At 41.5% G+C, this 25,157-nt stretch overlaps 1 protein-coding gene across 1 annotated transcript in view; it reads left to right on the top strand.

The window, feature by feature from the left end:
* The window catches only part of TOX (thymocyte selection associated high mobility group box), a 424,317-nt gene extending 404,145 nt beyond the window's left edge, over window positions 1–20,172 (top strand). The window contains exons 7-9 of the mRNA XM_075550689.1: window positions 1,726–2,112; window positions 18,355–18,503; window positions 19,784–20,172. Of these exons, the coding sequence (XP_075406804.1) occupies window positions 1,726–2,112; window positions 18,355–18,503; window positions 19,784–19,820 (573 nt within the window). The 3' untranslated portion in view covers window positions 19,821–20,172. The remainder of the gene's footprint in view (window positions 1–1,725; window positions 2,113–18,354; window positions 18,504–19,783) is intronic.
* Window positions 20,173–25,157: the final 4,985 nt, after the last annotated feature.

Below are 25,157 nucleotides of genomic sequence, written 5' to 3'. Positions count from 1 at the left end.
GAAAACATGTAGTAGTATGTGTTTACCCTGCATCTCCATCCCTATGATTTGGCACATGTATGCAGCATAGTTCTTATTACAGTTGGAAAAAATGGATTTTATTGCTAACAGTATTATAGACTGACTCGTAAAATTAAGTTGTGAGCTTTTGTTTCATTGTGTGTGATAGCCTGATTTCTCCAGTGGGCTTATGAGTTGACCACTGGGGCTGAGTGCATACCAGAATGGCTGGTACAGGCATGCTGATGGGCTCTTGCAGGCTTGGTGTTCCTGGCAGTGCAGAGTGTAACCTATAATTAGAATAAGAAAAACAATGGTCATGGAATAGGGAATCTAGGCATCGTTTAGCTATGTTTGATAATGCGGTGACTGTCTCTAGGTAGGCATTTCAGCATTATTTCTTCCACTTGTTTCACTTTCCACCAGTTACTATACACAATCTTCTAAGCCAAAGCAGGAAGTAGGTTTATACCTGAAAAGAAATTTGCCAGGCTTAATTCTTGATCATTGCTAGTCTGCACCAAAATTTCTAGTTTTTAACAAAGGCTCAAGAAGAAAGCAAGTGTTTTGCGAATGATGATGGCAACAAATGTAAAAATGTGCTTGACACAGTGGTTGCATGTATGGATTGTGTTAAGAATTGTACAATAAAATGATTTTTTTTAAGATTGTTAGAACTTGGCCATGTGAAATTATTTATAAAATTAGATAAAATGATATCAATTAATAATGAACTCTAAATTTACTATAAGAGATCATTTTTCTTTTTTAAATTAATAAATCTTTTTATTGGGGCTCATAAAGCTCTTATCACAGTCTGTACATACATCAACTGAGCAAAGCACCCTTATACATTCGTTGCACTTTTCATTCTCATAATTCACCTTCCACTTGGGTTCCTGGAATCAGCTCGGTTTCCCCTTTTTTCCCTTCCCCCTCCCTCCCCGCTCCCCCCCTGGTCCCTTGATAGTTTATAAATAATTATTATATCTTATCTTACACTCCCCGGCGTCTCCCCTCACCCGCCTCCCCATTGCCCATCTCCCAGAGAGGAGGTTACACATAGATCTCCAAGATCAGTTCTCCCTTTCTACACCCCCTTCCCTCCTGGGGTCGCCACAAGAGATCATTTTTATCCAGATCACTGTGGGGGATCATTCATCACCAGCTTCTTTAAAAAACATTCAGTGTGAGTTATATTGTTACTTCAAAGACATATTAATATATGTTTAGATGGCTTCAGAAAGACATTTTCTACGTCTTTTATTCCCTTCTTTCATTCCCCTTTCTACCAGCCAGCTTTGTTTTCTTCATGCAAATATCAAGATCAAGGCCCTTGGAGAATAGGAAAAGGAAACAGAAATTAACAGAGGATCAGTAAAAGTGACATAATTTCAAAGTATGCCACATTTGACTAAGGCATCCATTCCCTCACCTGACCCCAAACATAAATCTGTTTAGATCACAAAAGAAAAAAAAATCTGTCATTTATAATATTGGTAGTGGGGGAATTTATCCTAGCTGGTAAGGTTGTACTTCATCAACTAAATAGAAGATGATCAGACCTGCATAAATCATACTACTAATAAACGGTAGAAGAGTTCTTAAATGAAAAAGTCTTGGGTTGCGGGTGTTGATTCATGTGAAAGTCCATGATGTAATTCACAAAACTTGCTCTGAAAATCATTAAACTTTTCTTTCTGATCTTGTTTGTTTTCTCCACAGAGTTATAGTGAACCTGTTGATGTTAAGCCGTCTCAACCTCCTCAACTGATCAGCTCAAAGCCATCTGTGTTCCATGGGCCCAACCAGGCTCATTCAGCCCTGTACCTAAGTTCCCACTATCACCCACAACCAGGAATGAATCCTCACCTAACGGCCATGCATCCCAGCCTCCCCAGGAACATAGCACCGAAGCTGAATAACCAAATGCCAGTGACTGTGTCCATAGCGAACATGGCCGTCTCCTCCCCTCCCCCCCTCCAGATCAGCCCCCCTCTTCACCAGCATCTCAACATGCAGCAACACCAGCCACTCAGCATGCAACAGCCCCTGGGGAGTCAGCTGTCCCTGCAGGTGCAGCCGGCCTTACATTCTCCACCCATGCAGCAAGTAAGTGCTGTGTGCCTGGACTAGAGCCATTGCCCGGCAGGCAAGTGTTGTCTTGTGCGGTTGGGTTGATGCTGGCTCAAGGTAACCCTGTGTGGCACGGAGTAAGAACTGCTCTCTTCTACGGAATTGTCTTGGCCTTATAGAAGCAGCCTGCCATGGCATCTTTTCTTCCATGATGCCAGACTGGGTTCAAACTGCCATATTTTGACACAAAAAGTTAGCACCTTCCTAAAAGATAGGATTTTTCTTCCCTAGCATTTCAGTGCATACCAAAAACACTGCAAGTAGTCTACAAATGCGGTTCTCCCTGCTGAAAAGAGTGTAATTTTTATTTAATAAACGGGTGATGGATCTGTGCAGCGTTATACAATTACAAGAATCGATGGTGTGTCCGATAATAATCACTAATTTCTTTTCCATGGTCACCATTTTGCCTCTCATTCCTCACTGCCAAACTTCACTGCCCTCGAGTTGATGCCAACTCATAGGGGCTCTATAGGACAGGGTAGACCTGCCCCGGTGGGTTTCTGAAACTGTAACCATCCATCAGCTTTCTCCGGAGGAGTGGCTGGTGAGTTCGAACTGCTCACCCCGCAGATTGCAGCCTGACTTGTAACCACTATGCCACCACGCTCCTCTTCACCTTCCTAGTCACCTTATTTTGTTTTCCTTTCTTGAATGGTGTACGCTGGTTATTTTAAGTACTGCCAAGGATCTTTTTGAGATAGAGAATTTTAGATTAAAAATAATAATAAGAGCACTGTTTGGAAAATGAGAAAATCTTTGACTGGAAGGCCTGTTGAATCCAGTACATGCTATCTAATGAAGCCAGGCTCGGGGTTTCTGGTCAGAAATGTTTACTTTGGTGAAGCTCCAAAAGTCCTAAGAATGGATCATTTTAATCACAGTTTTCCTTTAAATAGATGTCAGCTTCCACATACACTAACAAACTCAGAAGCTGGGCACCTCCATGCCCTGACTCAAGTTTATGATTTCCGTGAAATCTTAGCTTGATTTGTGTGAAAATCTGTTTCTTTTCCTTCCATTTGAATTCTGATGTTACTTTAAAATATAAAACTTTAAGCAAATGATATAAACTATATGATAGTAAATATCAGTTCTTTAAAACTCATGAATACTGATTTCTAAAAGCAGATGAAGGTCCAAGCTACAAATTATATCAAATCTAGCTATCACTTTTATTATCCAAGTATGCTATGCTATTACTCCTGAATTATGTAATTAAACATGCAGATATAGCTTTCAGGCAGTAACTTTGCCTTTGGTGGAGTTTGAATTCAAAGCTGGAATGGAGGGGGTAGAGGACCAGGGAAGAAGAAAGGGGATCCCTGTTCCTCTTTTCCCACCCCACCCCCTGGTTCCTTATTATTATGTCCCAGCAGGAACCCTGGTGACATAGTGGTTATATGTTGGGCTACTCACTGCAAGGTCAGCAGTTCAAAACCACCAGCCTCTCCTCGAGAGAAACTGAGGCTTTCTACTCCAGTAAAAAGTTACAGTCTAAGAAACTCACAGGGACAGTTGGGCCCTGTCCTACCGGATCTCGATGAGTCAGCATCAACTCGTGGCAGTGAGTTGAATGTTCTGCTTAGATTGTGGAGCCCTGGTGGCATGGTGAGCCACATGTTGAGCTGTTCACCATGAAGACAGTAATTCCAAGTCCTCAGTCGCTCTACAGGAGACAGATGAGGCTTGCTAGTTCCAGAAATCTTTGTAGCCTTGAAAGTCGCAGGGAGCAGATCTACTCTGTCTTACAGGGTCCCTATGATTTGGAATTGATTAGACAGCGAACGGTAAGTCTGTTTTTTATTTGGGGTGGTTCTTTGTTTTTGAGGCAAGATTTCTGCATGCTGATAGAAATGAACCTATGACGCTGAGCAATTCCACATCTTTAATTCGCAATAAGCCTGTGGTACAGGTGCTAGTATTTTCTCCATTTACAGAGGAGGAAAACAAGGCCTGACAAGATTCTGCAGTATCCTCCAAGCTCACATCTCAATTTCGAAGTGGGATGTGCTAAGAAATAAGAGCCTGAATTCTTCAATAGACGTCCTGCTGCCTCTTCCTTTCAGTCATTCTTGTAGACTGTTACTTGTTTCTTATTAGAAGGTATAGATTTTCTAAGACTGTAGAGGATCTTTAAATCCTAGTTAAGGCATTCTGGTGGCACAATGAGTTACTAATTGGGCTTCCCATTTAACGGCTGTCAGGAAAAGATCAGGCTTTCTGCTCCCATGAAGATTAACAGTCTCAGAAGCTCTAGGGAGCAGGTCTACTCTGTCCTATCAGGATATGAGTCAGAAAGGACACCATGGTAGTGAGTCTGGTTGTTGTTGTTATTGTTTTAACTAACTCCTAGTTAGTTCTAAAATCAAAAGTGTTCGGTCTCACCCAGAGTACAAGGCTCTTTACTAAAGACTTCGTAGTTTCCAGAGCCAAGGATATTGATGAAATCTGACAACGTATTTGCCTAACTTCCAGTAAAGCGGTGCTACTCATTGCGGAAGAAGACTGTGAGAGAAGATAGACTCCCCAGTGTCCACTCTAACAGTGTGTCTTCTCTCACAATGGAAGCCTACTCCTGGGGCATGCATGTGGACCAATGAACAATGTGAGGGACATGCCTACAGTTGTCTGAGTTGACCCTATTTGAAGGGCCCAACTTCTCTGAGAAGCAGCGTTCTAATGTGGTCCACTTCTCCCCAGAAGAAAGGGCCGCCTTCATGCAGCCCCGTCCCCGAGCTGTGGGCTGGAAGGTTGCATCTGTCTCAAAGGAAAGCCTCTTTTCTGGTTACCCACTCGGAAAGAGCCTTTTTCTATTTAGACTAAGACTTGGAATGAGCTGGTTATGAACTTGAATATTTTTCATATATTTCAGAATTCTAGAGGGCCACAGGTGAAAAATCCAAATTTGTATTTTCCGTACAGAATCTTTATTGAATAAGAAAAAGAGAGCAGAGAGCATGGGACAAGTTATTCACCCTTCTTGAAGCCATTTCTGTAGGTATATCACAATGGGCTGTTTACAGAATAGCTGGAAGGACTTGGTGTCAGCTTACAGGAAGACAGGATGGCACAAACCCAAGTGGAGAATAAATAGCTACAAAGATTATTGGCTGAAATCACTTTGAATAGTTCCTTGATCATGGGTGGTAGTCAGTGAGGCCATTGCTGAATAAATGAAGAAATTAGTAATTTAAGAAACAAAGGAGTTGGGAACGTGTTTAATATTAGAAGAAGGGTATTTTATAGACACTCAATTCCTTGGAAACGTATATTATTCATTCAAAACGTAGTAATTGAGCCCCTAACTTGCGCAGGCACAACAAAGACTCTTTTGGAGTTTATTGACAAGTGAAGGCATCTGCTCTATAAAGCTCACATGGGGAGTAGGTTAGATTGACAGAAAAACACAAATAGGTCCTGCCTTGTGACGGGGTTCTCTTAAATTCTGACGAATTGCAAATACCTCTTTTCTTTCAGTTTTCATTATCATTGCCTTTTATTACCAATAATTTACGAAAATCATACCTTTATTTTTTTCTCTGAGGCTGGCATCAGCAAATTACCTACTGCAACACTGTATATGCTACACTTTGCTAATGAATGGGTTAGGTGGCATTGAGTTGGTGCAAACAACAAACTAAAATGCTGCCCAGCCCTGCGCACACATCACACTTGTTATATTTGAGCCCATTGTTGGAGCCACTGGTCGTTCTGTCTGGTTGACGGTCTCCCTCTTTTTCAATGCTCTCTACTAAGCATGATGTCGCTTTCTAGGGACTTGGCAATAGGTCCAGATTATGGAAAATGAAGTCTTGCCATCCTTGCCTTTCAGGAGCATTCTAGATGTCCTTCATTTGAGACAGATGTATTTATTCTGCTAGCGTTCCAAAGTACTTTAAAACTTCTTCACAACCCGTAGTTCAAATGTATCAATTCTTCTGTGGTTTTCTTTATTCATTGTCCAGCTTTTACATGTCCATGATGACACAGTTGAAAATGCCATGCCTTGGTCCGAAGGTACCTTAATATTCAAAGTGACATCTTTACTCTATGACATTTTAAAGATGTCTAGTGTAGCAAACTTGATCAATGCAATACTTCTATTGATTTATTTTATTTTCTTTTTTTTTTGGTCAAGGATTTTACTTTATTAGGATCCACAATCAAAGTCCATGGAAGAAATCAAATGAAGTATTTTATTTCTTTGGGCAAATTATTTGCTTTCATTACAAAAATTTCTTTAAAGTAGCAAAAAGCAAAGATATCATGCTGAAGACTAAGGTGCACCTGATCAAAGCCAAGGAATGTTTTTCTTTCTTTGTTTTATTAGGTAGAATTTAATACATATCACATATCATTCCATATTTCAATCAGCTCAAGTAGAATTATATCATTGCTACCATAATCTGTTTCCAACCATGCTGTTCCTACATGCACTCCTTGACATCGGCTCCCTTGTACCCACCTCGGCCCTCACTGATTCCTTGACTGGAGATCCACGTAGAATGAAAGTATGGACATCTTCATTTTGTCTCCATTCATCATGATGCCTGTGGGACCGGTTGCAAGGATTTGGGGTTTCTGACATCGACTTGCACTCCCCATGAAAGGCTATTGTCTTTGATTCTCATGGGCAAGAGCTTCAAGTCCTCCTTGCTATCAGCAAACCAAGGTGCGTCATCTGCATATCAAACGTGGTTGAAGAAGCCTTCCTTCCATCCTGATGCTGTGTTTTTCTTTAGTTCAGTTCGGCACATTATTTGTTTACCATACAGACTGAATAAGGATGGTGAAAGAATACAACCCTGATGCTCACCTTTCCTGATTTTAAGCCAGGCCGTATTCCTTTGATATCTGCCGCTGAGTCTATGTAGAGCTTTCCCACAAACGCAGTGAAGTGTTCTGGAATTCTCGTTTTCTCAATGTTATCATCATTTTAATGAATGATTCAAGCAATAAGAGCCTTTGCATATTCAATAAAGCACAAGTGAACTCTTTCTAGTGTTCTCCGCTTTCAGCTAAGATCCGTCTTAGCTGACACCAGCAATGCTACATCTCCATGTGCCACGTACATCATCAATGATACTAAATGTGCCACGCCGTTTCTCTGAATCCTGTCTGAATTTCTGGAAGCTCCTCTCACTGGACTGCTGCAGTCATTTTTAAAATTATCTTCAGAAAATGTTGACTAAAAAAAAAAGAAAACATTTAGTTATAGGTTATATTAATGATATCATTTGTGGCAGATATATAATTGTCAATTTGAGGGTTAAGAGTGTAGGGGTGGAGTCTAGCTTGTCAATCAGGTCATAGCCAATGAGGCCTCTGTGTGGGCGTGGCCTTCTGAGGATTCTGGGAATTCCGGTAGTTCCTCCTTGGAGGTGGGAGACTCTCTGCTCACTCCCTGGGAGACATTGCAGCTAACAAGACACATGGAACTAAGCTAGTGCCCTTGGAGAAGCCATATGGACCTACCCTGATGCAACCAGACTTCTGAAGCCGGAGAAGCCACATAGAGTCCCCTGCCAGCGCTGAGTTGTTTACAACATCACTGGATCCAAAGACTTTGTACCCACTGTCCTGTGATCATCCTGCATTCGGCGTCTTTGAATGTGTTTCGTGAGTCTGAAGAGGACTTTATAGATTAGTATCTGACATATGGGCTAGTATCAGACATATGGACTTGGACTGGACTGGGCTGGGATGCTTCCTCAGTGCTCAATTGCGCTTGTATATAAATCTCTTTCTTATGCACATACGTGTGTCCATGGACTTGTTTCTCTAGTCTCCCCAGACTAACACATCATTCAAAAATTGTATCATTCTTTTGGATCACCTTTGAAATGGACATGAGCAGGGGTTTCTTCCATTCGGTCTTCCAGACTTCAAACACAGACTGAGTACTTCCAGTACTTCATCAATCTGTTGCAATATTTCGTTTGGTGTTCCATCAGCTCCTGGAGCATTGGTTTTCATTGGGTCCTTTAGTAAATAGCTTAGAATTCTTCCATCAGTACAATAACTTTTGATCCTATTCTATGTCTTAAAATTGTTGAACATCAGACACTTGTTTTTCTTTTTAAAATCATTTCATTGGGGGCTTATACAACTCTTATCACAATCCATACATATATCCTTTGTGTCAAGCACATTTGTACATTTGTTGCCATCATCATTCTCAAAACAATTGCTTTCTGCTTGAGCCCCTGGTATCAGCTCCTCATTTTTCCCATCCCTCCCTCAACCCCCATCATGAACCCTTGATAATTTATAGATTATTATTATTTTGTCATGTCTTACACTGGCCAACATCTCCCTTCACCCACTTTTATGTTGTCTGCCCCAAAGGAAGGGTGTCATATGTAGATTGTGTTAGTCTAGGTACATTAGAGAAACTAATCCACAGAAACTCATATGCATAAGAGAGAGTTTTATATAAAGGTTAAGTGCACATCAAGAAAACATCCCAACCCAGTGCTGCCCAAGCCGACAAGTCCAACATTAGCCCATAGGTCCGACTCCAATCCACAAAGTCCTCCTTCATCTCACAAAAGACAAACAATGACACTGACTGCAGGAGGAAAGCCGAGTCAATGAATGTGTAAGCATCTCAGCACTGGCAGGGGTCGCCACACCGCTGCTCCAGCACCCAGCACTGCATCAGGGTAGGTCCATGTGGCTTCTCCTCAGGGATGTCTTGCTGAAAGTGAGCATTGCCAGCTGAAGCAGGGAACTGGCTAAGGCAGCTGCACCCTGGTCCAGCCATCTTAAAGCAAGAGACCCAAGAACTAGAAAAGTGAGGCTCACTGAGCCATTTATCCCCCTGCCCTTCAGTTAACCCCATATATGTTTATCGGCCAGGTTGGCACAGTAAACTAACTACTTCATAGATCCTTGTAATCGGTTCCCCCTTTCTACAGCACCTTCCCTCTACCCTCCTGGTATCACCACTCTCACCACTGGTCTTGAGGAGTCCGTCTGTCCTGGATTCCCTGTGTTTCCAGTTCCTATCTGTACCATTGAACATACTCTGGCCTAGGTGGATTTTTAAGGTAGAATTGGGATCATGATAATGAGCGGGGGGAAGCATTTAAGAACTAGAGGAAAGTTGTATGTCTCATCTTTGCTACACTGTACCCTGACTGGCTCGTCTCCACCCCACAACCCTTCTGTAAGGGAAGGTCAAGTTGCCTGCAAATGGGCCTTGGGTCTCCACTCTGAACTCCCCCTCAGTTACAAGGATATGCTTTTTTTTTTTTTTATCTTTGATGCCTGATACCTGATCCCTTCGACACCTCGGGATCACACAGACTGGTGTGCGTCTTCCGTGTGGGCTTTGTTGCTTCTCAGCTAGATGGCTGCTTGTTTATCTTCAAACCTTTAAGACCCCAGACACTATATCTTTTGATAGCCGGGCACCATCAGCTTTCTTCACCACATTTGCTTATGCACCCGCTTTGTCTTCAGTGATCACAGACACTTGTTTTTGTTGCAGTGACTCCATGTTTTCCTTCTACCTTCTTTGATGTTGTATTTTGCTCATAGAATCCTTCAACATTACAATCTCAAGGCTTTATCTTTTCTTCAGTTCTTTCAGCTTGAGATGATACCTTACTCTGGCTTCCCAAGCTGCCCTTTGAGTTTTTTTTTCAGCTCTTTTACTTCATCGCTTCTTCCTTTTGTTTTTAGTGAATCTTTATTCAAGAGTGTCTTGACTCCGAGTCTCTTTGGACATCCACTTTCATCTTTTGATGCTTTTCTTTTAAGTGACTGTGATGGTTAGAATTTATGTCAATTGAACGGTACCTGTGTGGAGGTAGGGATACAATCCAGCCTATCAGTCAGGTCACAGCCTGATGATACCTCCTTGGGGTGGTAGCCTCTTCATAAGGGAGACACTGGGAGAGTGTCCCTCTCTTGATTCTCTTTACCTTCCTGCTTACTTGGATTCTACATGGCTCCGTCTGGGACGGCTCTTGTGGCCTGTCCTCCATGGGTGTTGTCAGCACCCTGACAAGTGCTTGCCAACATGTGTCCACGTGACTGTATACCCACCAGCCTGTGATCTCCCAGTTCCACTGGCAGCTGGGTCAGTCTGAAAGTCTCAGGCTGGCATCAGACCCGTGGATTTGAGTTAGACTGATCTATGACTCTTTCTTAATACAAAATTATTTCTTGATATAAAGTCCTTCCTTATATCTATATGATTGTCAATGGTATTATTGCCATAGAAAACCCAGCCTAACACAATGAGTTTTTGCTTGCTCCACATGATAGTCTTGGTGTCATTTCATAACTCATCATTTGTGTCCAGTGCATCAAATCTGTTCTTAGTATGACCTTTAAATTCAAGTGTGATACACTCAAAGTCACATTTTAACTTTCCTGGAATTATTTTGCTCTCTTTTGCATCAATATGAACTTTCATATGAGTAATTTGTGGTCCATTCCATGGGTGGCCACTGGTGGATTTGACTTACATCCCTTCCCAAATATAGAGTACATTTCATCCCTGTATGTTCCATCTGCTGAGGTGTTTGTGCATAGTCACTGTTCCTCATAGTTTTAAAAGGCATTTGCAATAAAGAAGTCATTGATCTTGCAATGTTCTATCATACAATCTTCAGGATAATTTCATTTTCTCTTTTCAATAGTAGTTTTATAGGCAAATATTTGCATATCTTACAATGCAGTCGTTCAATCATATTAAAGAAGACTTGTGCTGTCATCACCACAATCAATTTTAGAACATTTTCTTCTTTCCTGTCATTGCTGTTAGCTCGCCATTTCCCTCCAACCACCCCTGCCATGCCACTAGGTGGTTTGTAATCCAGTTACCGCCTCTTTAGATTTACCTATCCTGGATTTCACATAGAGATTCAAAAATAAAACAGAAAACACCTCTATTGGAAACAAAGAAGACAATGTTAGAAATAAACTTTAAAATGGGTCAAAAGGGAGATCAAATGATAAGGTAGTACAATTTAACCTAACTACATCTGCCATCATTAACTTTACAGCGCTCTCTGATTTAAAAAAAAAAAAAAGCTATTAACATCATTGAACTGTGGTCTGAAGGGAGTCACAGGAGGCTTAATTCTGAGGGGACCCTGCGGATGGAGGCGGGGCTTCCTCTGTCCTCCACAGCCTTCTGCAAGGAGAGTGTTCCGAATGTGAGCCCTGATCCTATTCCCGCCTCCACTCGGCCTCCAGCTTCATTCATTTCTGCCATCAAGGCCATATTTCCCCACTGCTGACCCTTTCCCTTGGTTTCCAATGTTCACGGTCCATTCCAATGGTTACCAATTTGTCTCTTTGCTGTTTGATTACTTTAGACTGATGATGTTGGCTGAATGATAATGTGTACAAAGAAACAGAGAACTTTAAGTATGGGTACATCCTAATTAAAAGGCCTCTAAAACACACACACACACACACACACAAAGAGGCAGGCTACAGAGTGCTTGAAGGTACTTATGCCTTGCTTTAAAAATCGTGGGAAAGGCACCCCCCTCTCAAGGGTTTGCATTCAGTCAGGGACCTGCCCTCGGAAGAGACTGCTTTTAAAACTGGGAAGGCAGGAATGATGGACAAAGAGTGCAGCAGAGGAGCATGCTCAGGGATGTTCGAACCAGGCTGCAAGGAGCTTGGCTTTTCCGGGAGACAGAAAGGAGGCCCGTGGGGTTGGCATGAAGGACGAACGAGCTCAGATTAATGGGAAGGTGATGGGGACGATCGACAGGTTAAGAGGACTGATACCAGCCCAGACAAATGGGTCGGCCTAACATGGGGTTCAGACAGTCAGTGCCCCTCGGATACCTCTCAATTGACTTTAACCACAACAGGCTCAGGTCACGAAAGTTTAACCTCTCCTAGCAGACCCATTTCATCTTCCAAACCAGCTTTACATTGTGAGCAGATTCATATATATATAAACAGAAACAGGGAAAGTAGAGAAGATAAAGCCTTCTATTACTTAAAATAAGTTTCATATTTCGGCATTACTTTAAGTATTTTATTTTCCTTTTGAAAATTAATGTGCCCTGAGAAAATAATTGTATAATCCATCAGGAATAATAGGTTCAATCTTTTCCTATGATATATTTTACACACTAAGTCTTTGGACTGGCTTTTTTGTCCAGTTTCCCACCCTTTTTTTTTCTTCTTCTTCTTCTTTATTGTCAAATGAGTTCAAGAGAAAAATCATTAATATCTGTCAACTTCCTTTATAACCTTAAGAAAAAAATCTTTCTATGATATCACACAGACAGATTTTCAATTTCCTTGTGTAATAAACAGCTGCTTTCAGATTTGGATGTAATTTAAAGGCTTAAAAAAAATCACATTGAGATTGATGAATAAATCAGTTGTGAAGACAAAAACATTGATGCCTGTTGAAAATACCTCTGCCGACAGGCAGGAAATGAAATTAGTTCCCAGTAAAATGTGGAGCTGAGGATCACTCTTTCGTTGTGCTGCATGCTTTTAAGGACTTAGGAGGGTGACACAATAAAACTGCTAGGGATACAGGAATCCAATTAAAGAGCAAATGACCCTTCTGACATCAAATTAATCTTTATCATGTTTCTTATTTTTATTTCAATCTTGCACCAGAAAATGAAATTTAAAATTCCAGGCATGTTACAAAACAGTTGGTAATTTTTCTCCTGGGCATTAAAATGCAAAACATCCCGTGGTGTTTAATTGGAGCACTAAACAAACATTTTTCAAAATATTTATATCGTCACTGCCATTTCCCATTTACATCAATCGTGAGAATGCACTTGACTCTAAGTTTGGCCTCGCCATCTCTTTATCTAGGGTTCAGAAAGAAGGTTCCATTCTCCACATTGATAGTTAAAAAACTACTTAAAGCTTCTCATGAATTTTTCTTGTTCTTTCTTTTTTAAAATAATGAAAAAAATTTAGGTTAAAAAATTCTATAGTTGAATATGCACAACAAAACACACACCAACTTAGAGGCATTCCTGTCAGAGTGCTGAAGAAGGCAGATGGGAAAGTCAAGTCAGGAGAGGGAAAGGGAACAGACACGTCTGGGAGAAGTCAAGTGCATGTCTGTAGAAAAGGGGGGAAGACCAGTCTGCAAGTGGGGAAAAGAATGATTAACAGTATTTTTAAGAACCCTAACTGAGGGGGATGCCTGGTAATACACAGCAAATAGGCCGCATTGGCCCGAGTTTAGTATCCTCCCTGGTGACCCAGGTCAAGTGCTGTACAGCCCTGGGCCATTGAATCCTGGATCTTCAATGTGCACAACACACCCATAGGCCACCCAGAGGGATCTGAAGTGGAAACTCCACCAGGTGAACTAGACTCTACCTCAAACACACCTGTAACCTGAGGGATTAAGACTAAATTTACATAGTTTGTGAAGAAGTACAAGACAACTAGACCAAGTGCAGTACACTGTGGGTAGGTGCAAAAAACATTGGCTTTGTACATCAGTGCCCTGCTTGCTTAATGAAGATATGTATTTTCCTGGCAGGCCTGTGATTAACAATTGTCAGTTAATATAGTTGTGAATTTTCCCCAACAGCTGACTCCCATTCTTTGTGTAACTAGCATCCTGCCACGAAAGCATTTATTCTGTACAAGTGAATGCTTCAGGGATCACAACGTGTCGTTAACTTACAGTGGTCCAGTAGCCCTCTCTCAAAGTGCTTTAAAAATTAGTAACAGGGCTAATCAATGACACTATTCACAGAAGACCTTTATGCACCAGGGAGATGATTGATTAGACTCTCTACCATAAATTTAAAAGGAGGTCTCTCAGGGGATCCAGAGGTAGATAAAAAGCATAGATTCACCAGGAGCAGGAATGAGAGTAGCGATACCAGGAAGGCAGGGGGAAGGTGGGTAAAGGAGAGGAGGAAGGGGGACCCGATCGCTATGATGGACACATAACTGCACCCCCCACAGGGGGTGAACAACAAAAACAGTGGGGGGAGACAGCGGTCAGTGTAAGATATGAAAATAATAATAATGTATTATTTATCAAGGGGCCACAGGAGTGGGGACAAGGGAATGGAGGAGGGAGGCGGGTGGAGAGGAGCTGACACTAAGGGCTTAATAGAAAATAATGATGACAACATATGTACAAATGTGCTTGATACTATTGATGTATGGATTGTTACAAGAGCTGTGAGAGCCCTCAATAAAATGTTTTTTAAAAGAAAAATCATAGATTCAAAAATGGATTTGGGGCTTGCACTTAATCCTCGCTCCAGTTTAAGAACGATTAGTTCTTACAACATGGCCCGGCTCTGTATTTGCCCTCATGTGGGAAACACAGAAGATAAATGTGCTATAGCAAAGTATGGTGATGGAATGAGATGGTACCCAGCTATTTCACCAGGTGAAATAGCGTCTGGGGTCTTAATGACTTGTTTCCAAACAAGCAGCCATCTAAGTGAGTTGTCAACTAAGTCCACACCAACATCAGTCACCAAAGGATATAATCCGAAGCCAAAGAGGGAATGGTATCGGAGCCTAGACTTTGTTTGCAGAAGACTATAGATGACCGTGGAAGCCTAAAATACATTTGTGAGATCTACACGTGAAATACGGCTCCGGTGATTTCCCTTTAATCATAATGGAGGGGTAGCAATAAGCTGGTTGCCAAACAGAGAGTAATGGAGAAATAAATGACTAGAGGAGATCAAAATGATAGACCTGACTTGAACAGTGAAAACCTTACCACTTGATCCTCCCTGTGACGCACTTTGGGCTAGATCTGCTTTCCAATATTTTCTGTGGGTTTTTTTTGTGTGTTTTTGTTTTGGTTTCCATGTTAGAGTCTATCTCTGATGTATTTTGTCATTGTGGGTCGCCTTCTTGAATCTTTGTAATGTGTTTTTCTCTTTTTCACCCTATGAAGCCCAGGATTGTTGAGCCTGTAATGACAACAGTTAGAATAAGGGGTTTTTGTTGGGGGGGGCATAGGGTATGGTGAGGAAGTGGGGTTCAGTAAAGAGGAGCTGATATCAAGGAGTTCATGAAGGAAGAAAATGTTTGGAAACTGATCGTGGTAGTGATTGTACATGACTGCTTGATGTGATTGAACTGTGTAATGGTATGCTATCTGTTTTAGCTCCCCATGAATAGTTTTGGGAGAAAATACACACACACACACACACACACACACACGCATGCCAATTTGGCCTTATCTCTGTGGCACTGATTACATTCTCTGAGTGGTACCAGTGTTCAGTACATCCTTGTTGTTCCTACGCAAAGTGTGCTGTCTAATCTTTCAAATTTGAAGAGGATTTACCTTATTAAATGGAGACATTGAAGTTAGCTGAATTGTAAATCTTTGAGCTTTGTGTATAGCACATTTTTATTTTATAAACCGTTGTCACCTCGTGAATCTTAAGCTAATAAAGAAATTACCTAACCTCAAAGAGCTATCCTTTATTGGATGGGACAAACGCAAGGTAGATTATTGTTAGCTGTTATGTGGGGATGGGTGGAAGCAGACTGATTTGTTTCTGTTTATTTTTTGCTTCTTCATATGTTACATACCTTAGCTAACTCAAAGCAGTTTCAATTGCTCTTTATTTGAAACATGTTTACTTTTTGGTTGCATTTTGTTGGTTCTGCGGAAATCCAATAGGGAGAACTTTAAATCCAAAGAACAGGAGAGCATGGCATTTACTGACTTACCCTTGGGTGGCCTTTCCAACAGCAGCGTCTAATTGTCTATAGTCACTGTATTTCTTCTTGAACTATTGCTATGAACTGTTGTTGATGATTTTGTTGCTATCGGGTGCCTTGGAGTAAATTCTGGCGCACAGCCCAATCCTGCATCCAGCAGAAGGAAACATTGCCCGGTCCTGCGCCATCCTCACAATTGTTGCTGTGGTTGAGCCCAGTGTTGCAACCACAATGCATGCTTGATCATCCTCCTTTCTTCCCCCCCCCCTCCGCCCCCCTGGCCCTCTGCTTTACAAGCTTAATGTTCTCTTTCAGGACTACTCCCTTCTGATATGGCATCCAAAATGCAGAAGATGTCCTCCCTTCTAAGGAGCATTTTAACTATACTTCTTCCCAAACAGGTTTCTTCTTTAATTTGGAAGTCTGTGGTATAGTCAGTATTCTTTGCCAATGCCATGATTTAAATGAATCAATTTGTCTTTGGTTTTCCTTTGAATGCTTATGAGGTCATTGAAAAGATCGTGGCTTAAGTCAGGCGTGTGCAAATCCTCAAAGTGACATCTCTTCATTTCCACATGTTAAAAGGGCCTTTGCAAAGGTATTCCCAATGCAAAGTGAGCTAGACCCTGAGAATAACTCGTAAGTATTAGAATCGTGTGCTGCACGCCAGACCATTACAGTCCAGCCCATGGGAAAGGGCCTTAATCAGTGAAGGAGACAGGCTACTCTCTGAGTGCTTTCTCATCCTTAAACCACATTACAATAAAACAGCGACAGAAAGCACTGCAGTTGATTGGATTCTTACTCATGAGGCCCCACATAGTACGACTCCATAGGGTTGTCTTGGCGGTAGTCCTTATGGAAGTAGATTGTCAGGACTTCTTCCTTCGTTGGGTTCGAACAGCTGACATTTAGATTAGGAGTTGAGCACCCACTGCTTGCACCACCATGGATCAGCATCACACTGGCCACTAAGACTGGGCAGTAAGCCACTTATGGGCAATATCACAGGATTACAGGACGTTACAAAATGTCAGTTGAAACCAGTGAGTCTCCTACCCTGATAGGGTATGTGGATGGGTTGGAAAGACTTGAAGCCAAATAGAGACTTGAACAGCACCTCAGACCTCTTCCTCTGCACTGTCCTACTTTGGAAGATGTTTCTAGCTTGAGCTCCAGGTAGTATAGTACCTGTGTAGCCAACTTATTTCCATAAGCCAATTGTTAATTTGGAGAACATGCTCTGCCTTTGAAGCCGGTGTGATGTCAACTAGCCAGTATGGGTAAATTTTCCACTTTTTGTTGCTGTGTGTCCAATCATTCAGAGACTTGTCTTTCATGCAAGCTTTGGTCAGCACTAATGTGGACATTGAATAAAGTTATTTGTCATTTGAATGGGAACATGTAAAGAATATCTTAAAACTACTATTGAAAAATAAAGACTTTGGATGACTCGTGTATCTGACCCTTTAGCCAGGACAGATTGAAACATGAGCCAAAAGCTACAGAGCCAGACTTCATGCAAAACCGATCGTCTGGTCATCGTGCTCAGTTCAAAATCCAACAAAACCACGGCGATCTTATGCCTTCAAGCGCTTCCTGCAATTAAATTGAAAAAGAGTGTTTCTTTTAAAATATCTGAATTTTAACTAGTTAATACCATGGGTTCAATTTGCAGAAAGAGCAATCATGAGATCAAGTTACTTTTTTGGTCGTCCCTAGCGAAGCTTGCTTGTGCTACTCTTGAATCCTCCCGATAGGCTAAAAATAATTCTGAGGGTAGAATGCTTTTTATTTACCAAATCCAGATATGTACTTCAGAGGCTCTCTCGTTGAATTTTTAATAGCTTTGTGAGGAGGAAAATTCAACACTTCATCATGCCAACATATTAAAAAAAATCTTCCTGAAGTTTTATGATTGTTTGCCAGTTAATAGGCTTTTCAATTAAAAAATATTTGCTCTACCTTATTCTCTTTCCTTTCTGTGTTTTTCAGTAGCAAGTTGTTTTGAATCTCTTTCTCTTTATTACGCACTGGGCAACTTTTAAAAAGCTTTGGTTGAATTTTTTAGCTGAGAGAGAATTACAAATAAAAGAAGAAGCAGATGGTCCCTTTGTGAGTGAATCAAGAAAGGGGTTTTGAGAACACTATGTGAATAGGTGTAGTCCAATAAAACACTCAACCACCTGCTGCCAAAGCCTTCAAAAAAGACTCTGTTGCATATTCTGGGGATTAACTATTAATGTGCCCTTCGGTTTGATAGAAAACAAATTTTGAGAGATCTCACCTATTCATCTCTTTGTTTTGACTGACTTGGTATCTGTATTTCATGTTGTTTCTTAATTCAGTCTCCATACTCAAGAATGTAATTACAGGTTTTCTCATACGTATTTAGATTAAAGAAAGATAGTGGGGTCACCTTTTTTTTAATGATGTCCTTATTTTTCCATGTGTTTGCAGAGTGGATACAATTTACGGTGATTTTCTTTTCTCAATAAGCACTTTGATCTTTATTTTCAAACTTGCTTTTCCTTTCAGGGATTTACTCTTCAACCCGACTATACGACTATTATCAATCCTACATCTACAGCTGCACAAGTTGTTACCCAAGCAATGGAGTATGTGCGTTCCGGGTGCAGAAATCCTCCCGCCCAACCTGTGGACTGGAATAACTACTGCAGTAGTGGGTAAGTGGCTAGTGACCGCCACCTGGTGGTGAGGTCCCCTTATAGCATGTACGTCGCTCCTTGCTTCATAATCAATAGGTTCTTCCTTTTCTTGACCTTGCTTCATAATCAAAGGAAACGTGTTTTCCTTTTCTTCCTGCTCCTCTAAGAGATCATCTGGAATGTCAGAAGGCCCCTCGGTAGACATGTTTAAGTAATCTTATATCCTTCCCAGGAATAACGAGTTGGCGTGACTCTTGGCCCACCCGCGGTCAGAGTAGACTGAGATGCCCAGAGTTTTCACTCATCTTTGAGAGTTAGGTCTCGGGGCCTTTGTTCCAGGTTGCCTGTGGGTGAACTCCAGCACCAGCCTTTCAGTCAGCAGTCGGCACATTAGTCATTTGCACGTAACTAGCTGTTAGCTTTACAGGGGGCCTGAGGACTCTGGCAGGTGCAGGGGTGCAGACCAGACTCGGGGACAGTGTCAGGGGGTGGCACCAAATAACTGTCTACACAATTCCTGGGCAACATTTTAGCAGAAATTAATTTTTAAATAAAAATATCCCTGTAGTTAGTAAAACAAAAAACATATTCCACAAGCCCCTATTGCATATGTCAGTAATATAACTAGGTGAAAACACTATGCTGATTCAATGCTTCAACCTTCTAATATGCTCCCATCAGCACGATCATTATTGCCTCATTACGCTGGCACGTTGGATCGCGTGGTTTCAACTACAACTGCTATTGGCATCGTGTTGATTTTGTTGCTGCGGGGGGGGGTGTTATTGTTACGGGTTTTCTGGTGTTTCGGTTACAATATTGTGAACCTATATCAATAATGTTTTTGACAATGAAGTAGTAATGTAAAATAAGGAGACAAATGAAAATGACTTGCAGCCAGTTATTAATAACGTTGTGACTAAGAATGCTGTAACCCCATGTAGAAAGCTCTTACAAAATAATGTTGTTGCTAGTATTCATATAGTTTACGAAATGTATATTTAAGCAATTCACACCGATATTATTATGATCTACGGTTATAATTGATCATACAGATTAGTCAGACTTCTGTATGGTGTGGTACAGATGAGTGCATGGGAAATGGGGATCGTGCCATGCATTTATGCTCTGGGGAACATCAAGACCAGTGGTAAGTCCAGTAGGTTAATGACTCCCACAACTTCCCTGAAAGAAATCAATCCACATCTCAAGCGAGAGCAAATACTTCTGACACGACTGTCTCTGACGCCTGTGGTGCAGGAGTTCTTGTAACGAGGTGTTGTGTTCTCTCCATCCAGGGCCGTGCAGAGGGACAAAGCGCTGTACCTTACCTGAAAATCCGAGCACTTCTTTCCGCTGATGAATTCAGGGAGGTCTTTTCACCATGGATGGCTTTGTACAGCCAAGGCGGCTCTCCATTTTGTTAGAAAATACAGATTGCTAAGCACTTAGAACCATTCGAGCTTGTGGGTCAACCACACTGGAAGAAATAGTCATGCTTCTTTCTTATCTTTTTTAATCCTTAATGGAAATGGGTTTTCTTTTTTCCTTGAAGGAAATTTGGACCATTCAGATTTTATGTTGGATTTTTTTTTTTTTTTTTTTTTGCTGTGAAGTGCTGCGCTCTAGTAACTGCCTTAGCAGCTGTAGATGTCTTGGATAAAAGTCCTGGATTTTTCCATTGGTTTTCTTAATGGGTGTTTATATGAAACTACTAAAGACTTTTTACATGGCTTGATGTAGCAGTCATAGCAAGTTTGTAAATAGTATCTATGTTACACTCTCTTAGGGTATAAAATGTGAATGTTTTTGTAGCTAAATTGTAATTTGAAACTGGCTCATTCCAGTGTATTGGTTTCACAATAAGGGTTAAATTGGCAAACATTCATATTTTTACTTCATTTTTAAAACAACTAATTCTATATTTTGAAAATATTTGAAAAAAACTATTCCTAAATGATTTTCATTTACATAGAAATTGGCTTTGTGTCATGGGTCAGACAAAAAGAGCTATTGCTAAGGGTAGCGCAAACACCTTTATTTTATACTGCAAAAAAATTTGCTTTTTTTGTATCACTTTTTGTGTAATGGTTAGTAATCATCATTTAAATCCTTTTATGTATAAAACTGCCAAATGCTTACCTGATATTTTATTAGCTGCAGAAACAGATTGGAAATACCTAAATTATAATCTTTACATATTTCTCTGTATTATTGTTTCTTCATACTGTGTCTGTATTTAATCTTTTTTATGGAAACTGTTGCGCCTATTTATGAAATAATAAATATAGGTGTTTGTAAGTAAATTTGTTAGTGTTTGAAAGAAGTTTCTTTGATATTTTCATTTTGGCTGGCAAAAAAAAATCACGCTCGGTGTGAATACTTTATTATTTAGTTTTTACAGTGACATGAATAAAGCCAAACCTGCTTTTCATTTGGCAGCATATTAAGTAACTAATTCTTATTTCTGCATTTCTTTCATGGATAGAAAAAAAACATGGATTAGAGAACTTTCTCTTTTTTTTTTTTTTTTGGAGGCTGGATCCCATCTTTAATTAATTATTAATGCCACAGCCCAACATCCTGTTTGTTGCTGGAGCAGACTGGCGGGGGGGGGGGGCGTGTGTGTGTGTGTGTGTGTGTGTGTGTGTGTGTGTGTACGTGTATGGGTATGTGCCTGTGTGTGTGTGCCTGTATCAGTATGTTCCTGACCCAATGAAGGGTCAGCAGGGATTTCCCAGCAAGTCTCGGCTGACAACTCTGTTGAGCAGCCACTGGAAGCGAGACCCGAGGGCCAGATTCCTGCGTCCTGTGGTCTGGTGCCTCCTCTTCTCCTGAGCCACCTCTTGTGCGCTCTGACCAGGGTGAGGCTGAGCCTGTGCTCGCCCACAAGAACTTTCTTTCTACACTGTTACCAGGAATTGCCGAAAGGCATATAAGACACAAGCCTAAACAACCATTGTGGAGAGGGGGGAGCTTTATCTGAAAATGGCTTCTTCTTTGTTCCCAGCTAGTTTCAGTCCGGTTTATAAATGGCCTCAAAACCTGAAACAACCAAAATTCCTCCTGCCGAATAGATCCCAACAGGACCAGGGGAGAAGTGAGAGCTGAGCAGGCACGGAGGAAACAGGCGAAATATTCTCAGGACTACAAACAGCATGAAAGCTGAGTGACCCAGCAGCCCCAAGAAAGCACCACTCCCCCAAGTTTGCGCACGGTCCAGGGAAATTGAGCTTCTTACTGTTGTTGAGCTTCTGCGAGCCAGTCAACTTTCAGAATTCTCACATCTTCTAAGAGTGTTCTGAGGAGACAAGAGGGAGCTGAAATCACTGAGAATCTGACTGACGGGATGCGTGGCTTTGAAATCAAAAGAGCTCACAAGCTATTCCCTTGCGAGGGATATTGCCAGAAACTTAGTCCGGTCGCCCGGCACTCAGAGGATGGCGGGCACTTCACGGGACGGGTGAAGTCAAGTGAGCACTGCATTGTGTAGCCCAGTATGAGTTCAACGACACAGGTAGGCTTGCTCTGGAATGATTTTAGGCAGTGTGCAACCTTGAATCGCTTAAGTATGTAAAGCTAATAACTAATGCAGATGCAGTGCCGATAGCCAAGGGCACTAATTTTCCTGTCTTAAAAACGCATGTGATTACATTCACAGTTTATTGTTTGTCAGTTTAATATTTTAGAAATATGCCAGCACCACTAATTAGCTGATGTCTCTTGTTTATTATATCCTGGTGAAGTGAAACTCCCTTCCATTGAGTCTTCACGGAGGAAGTAGTTACCAGAATGCGAACAGCCAAATCAGACGTTGACAGGCAGTTCGTACAGGAACGTGCTGTGTTGTTCACAGCCTTTTCAGAGCAGGTGCATAACCAGGGTAGACAGAGTGTGGAAATTCAACACCAAATAGAGTAAGTACAAATATGTAAATAAAAGGAAATGCATCATAAATAAAAATGCTTGCCGTGTGTGAGTGGCCATCTTCCATTTGGCTGTCCGTCAGCCTTTCAAGGACAGAAACAGATGAGAACCCCCAAATAAACCTTACGGCAGAGAAATGGGACACACAGAGAATACCTTCTCCTCGGTCTGAGGCTGCAGTGACCTGGGGGATTGCCGGGAGACCCACCTCCGTATTAAGGGACTGACTGAGCAGTGCAAACGTTTAACACACGCGGTTGCACGCTGAATGTTCGAAGGTTTCAGTCCCCTCAGATGTGACTAGTGTTCTATTACCAAAAATCTATTTTCAGCTCCTGAAAGTCCTGTGGAGGACTTCCAAAGCATGCGCAGTTGCCGTGAGTCCAGGATTGGCCCAATGGAAAGTCTGCTTCCTCTGGTTCTTACCTTTACAGAAGCCCAGAGATAGTGGTCTCTTTTGCTGGCGATTAAACGTTGCAATAGGGGTAAGGACAGGTCCCAAATGTACAACAAGAATGTAACCCCTAAATATTTATTACATTGATTTCCATCATCATTTAATGGGCTAATTCACGTGAGTTGCCAAACAGTATGTCTCTTTGCTTCCCAGGAAATTCTGGCCTCAAAACACTTAGATTCCGTTGTTGGGTGTTCTCGAATTGCCTCCGGCGCAGAGCAGCTGGAAGCACAGCAGAATGACACCCCGCTCGGCCCAAGCCACCCGCACAAGTGTTGCTGTGTTTGAGCTCAGTGCTTGAGCCACTGTGTCCGCTCACCTCATCCAGGGTCTCCCTCATCCCCGCCAGTCTTCTCTCTCACCACGCATGATGTCTTGTTCCAGGGACTGGCCTCTCTCAGTAACATGTCAACGGTACATGAGGTACAGTCTTGCCATGATCTCTTCTAATGAGCCTGCTGGCTGTGCTTCTTCCCAGACAGGTTTACTTGTTCTCAGTCCATGGTGCTTTGAATATTCTCCACCAACATCGTCATTCAGATGCATACATTCTTTTCTGGTTTCATTATTTATTGTTCAACTTTCACATTGAAAATGAGGCACATTAGTCCTCAATGGGACATACTTGTTCTTCAAATTTTTTTTTAATTTTAAATTTTATAAATTTATTAGGGACTCACACAACTCCCATCACAATCCATACATACATCAACTGTATAAAGCACATCCACACTTCAAAATTTTAGAGAGTCTAGTGCAGCAGATTTGCCAAATGTGATATAATATTTGATTTCTTTTTCTTTTTTTATATGCTTGATTTGTGGATCCAAGCAAGAGGTTGGTTGTGATTCAAGCAAGAGGAATCCTTGATTACATAAACTCTCTCTCCATTTATCATGATGTTGTCTGTGAGTCCAAGTTGGATTACTTGGGTCTTCTTTCCATTGAGTTGTAATCTATGCTAAAGGGTGCGGCCCTGGATCTTCATCAGCGAGTCCTCCAAGTCCTCCTCCCTTTCAGCAAAGCTCTTCATGTAGCCCAGACTCTCGGGTTGTTTGCTCCACGGAATCAGCGAATGAGTGTGGTGAACGGATCCAGCCTGGACACACATCTTGCCTGGCACTTACAACATGGAGTATGCCCCACGAGCAGAGTGAAGTGCTCTGGGATTCCCATCTTGTTCAATGTGGCCCATAGTTTGTATGATCCACACTATCAATTGCCCTTTGCATGGGCAATAAAACACAAATAAGCATCTATCTGATATCCTTTACTTTCAGCCCAAACCCTCTTGATATCTGCAATGATATCCCTTATACGGCATCTTCATCTGAATTTAGCTTGAATTTCAGTCAGCTCCTTGGCAATGTACTGCTGCTGCCATTGTTGAATTATCTTCAGCATAAGTTTAACCTGCAGGAAATGGTAATGATATGGTTTGATTATTTCTGCACTCTGTTAGGTCTGTGACCCTTCTTTGAAGTCAGTGCGAATATCTGAAAGCTGAGTGTACTGATGTGTCAGACAGCTGTCTCCCAAATGTCTTGATATAAAAGAGTCAGTGCTTCCGGTGCTTCATGAGTTTGTTGAAACATTTTATTTGGCATTCTGGTCAATTCCTGAAGCCTTGTTTCTCACCCATCCCTCAGTGCAACTTACATTTCTTCCTTTGATTGCATCACTTCTTGATCAACTGTCTTGAAATAGTTTTATTTGACTGCTTCTTCCCGTGACGGTGCCTTTGTGTGTTCTTCCCATCTTCTCTTGATGCTTCCTGCATTGTTCAATATTCCCCCACAGACCTTTTCCATATGGCAACTCAAGGCTTACATTTTTTCCTTCAATTCTTTCAACTTGAGATGTGCGGTGTGTGCCCTTCCCTCTTGCTTTCTCACTCTGGGTCACTCACATGTCATCATACTGTCATTGCGAGCTGACTTTTGAAAAGTTCTGTTTGATTCTTCTGCTTAATCCTTTCTTTCATTTGCAGTAGCTACTCTTTTTTCAAAAAAAAAAAAAAAAGTAAATTCCAAAGTCTCTTCTGACATCCGTAAGAGATTTGTATTTATTGCTTGTTTCTTTTGTGACCTTTTGCTTTCTTCCTTGTTGCTATTCTTGATTTCATCTCATAGCTCAGCGAGTCAATGAGTCAAAGTTGTTCTTGAGATGGTCTCCTGATTCTGATAGGATAGACTCAAGGTCATATTTTGGCTCTTGTGGACCTTTAGTTTTTTTTTCTTCAGCTTCAACCAGAACCTACTTATCTGTCATTGAGTATCTGCTCCACA

This window comes from Tenrec ecaudatus, chromosome 5 (genome assembly GCF_050624435.1).
Source record: "Tenrec ecaudatus isolate mTenEca1 chromosome 5, mTenEca1.hap1, whole genome shotgun sequence".
NCBI classification, from domain to species: domain Eukaryota; kingdom Metazoa; phylum Chordata; class Mammalia; order Afrosoricida; family Tenrecidae; genus Tenrec; species Tenrec ecaudatus.
The sequence above is the reverse complement of the archived record's forward strand: the minus strand, read 5'-3'. Positions and strand labels throughout refer to the sequence as shown.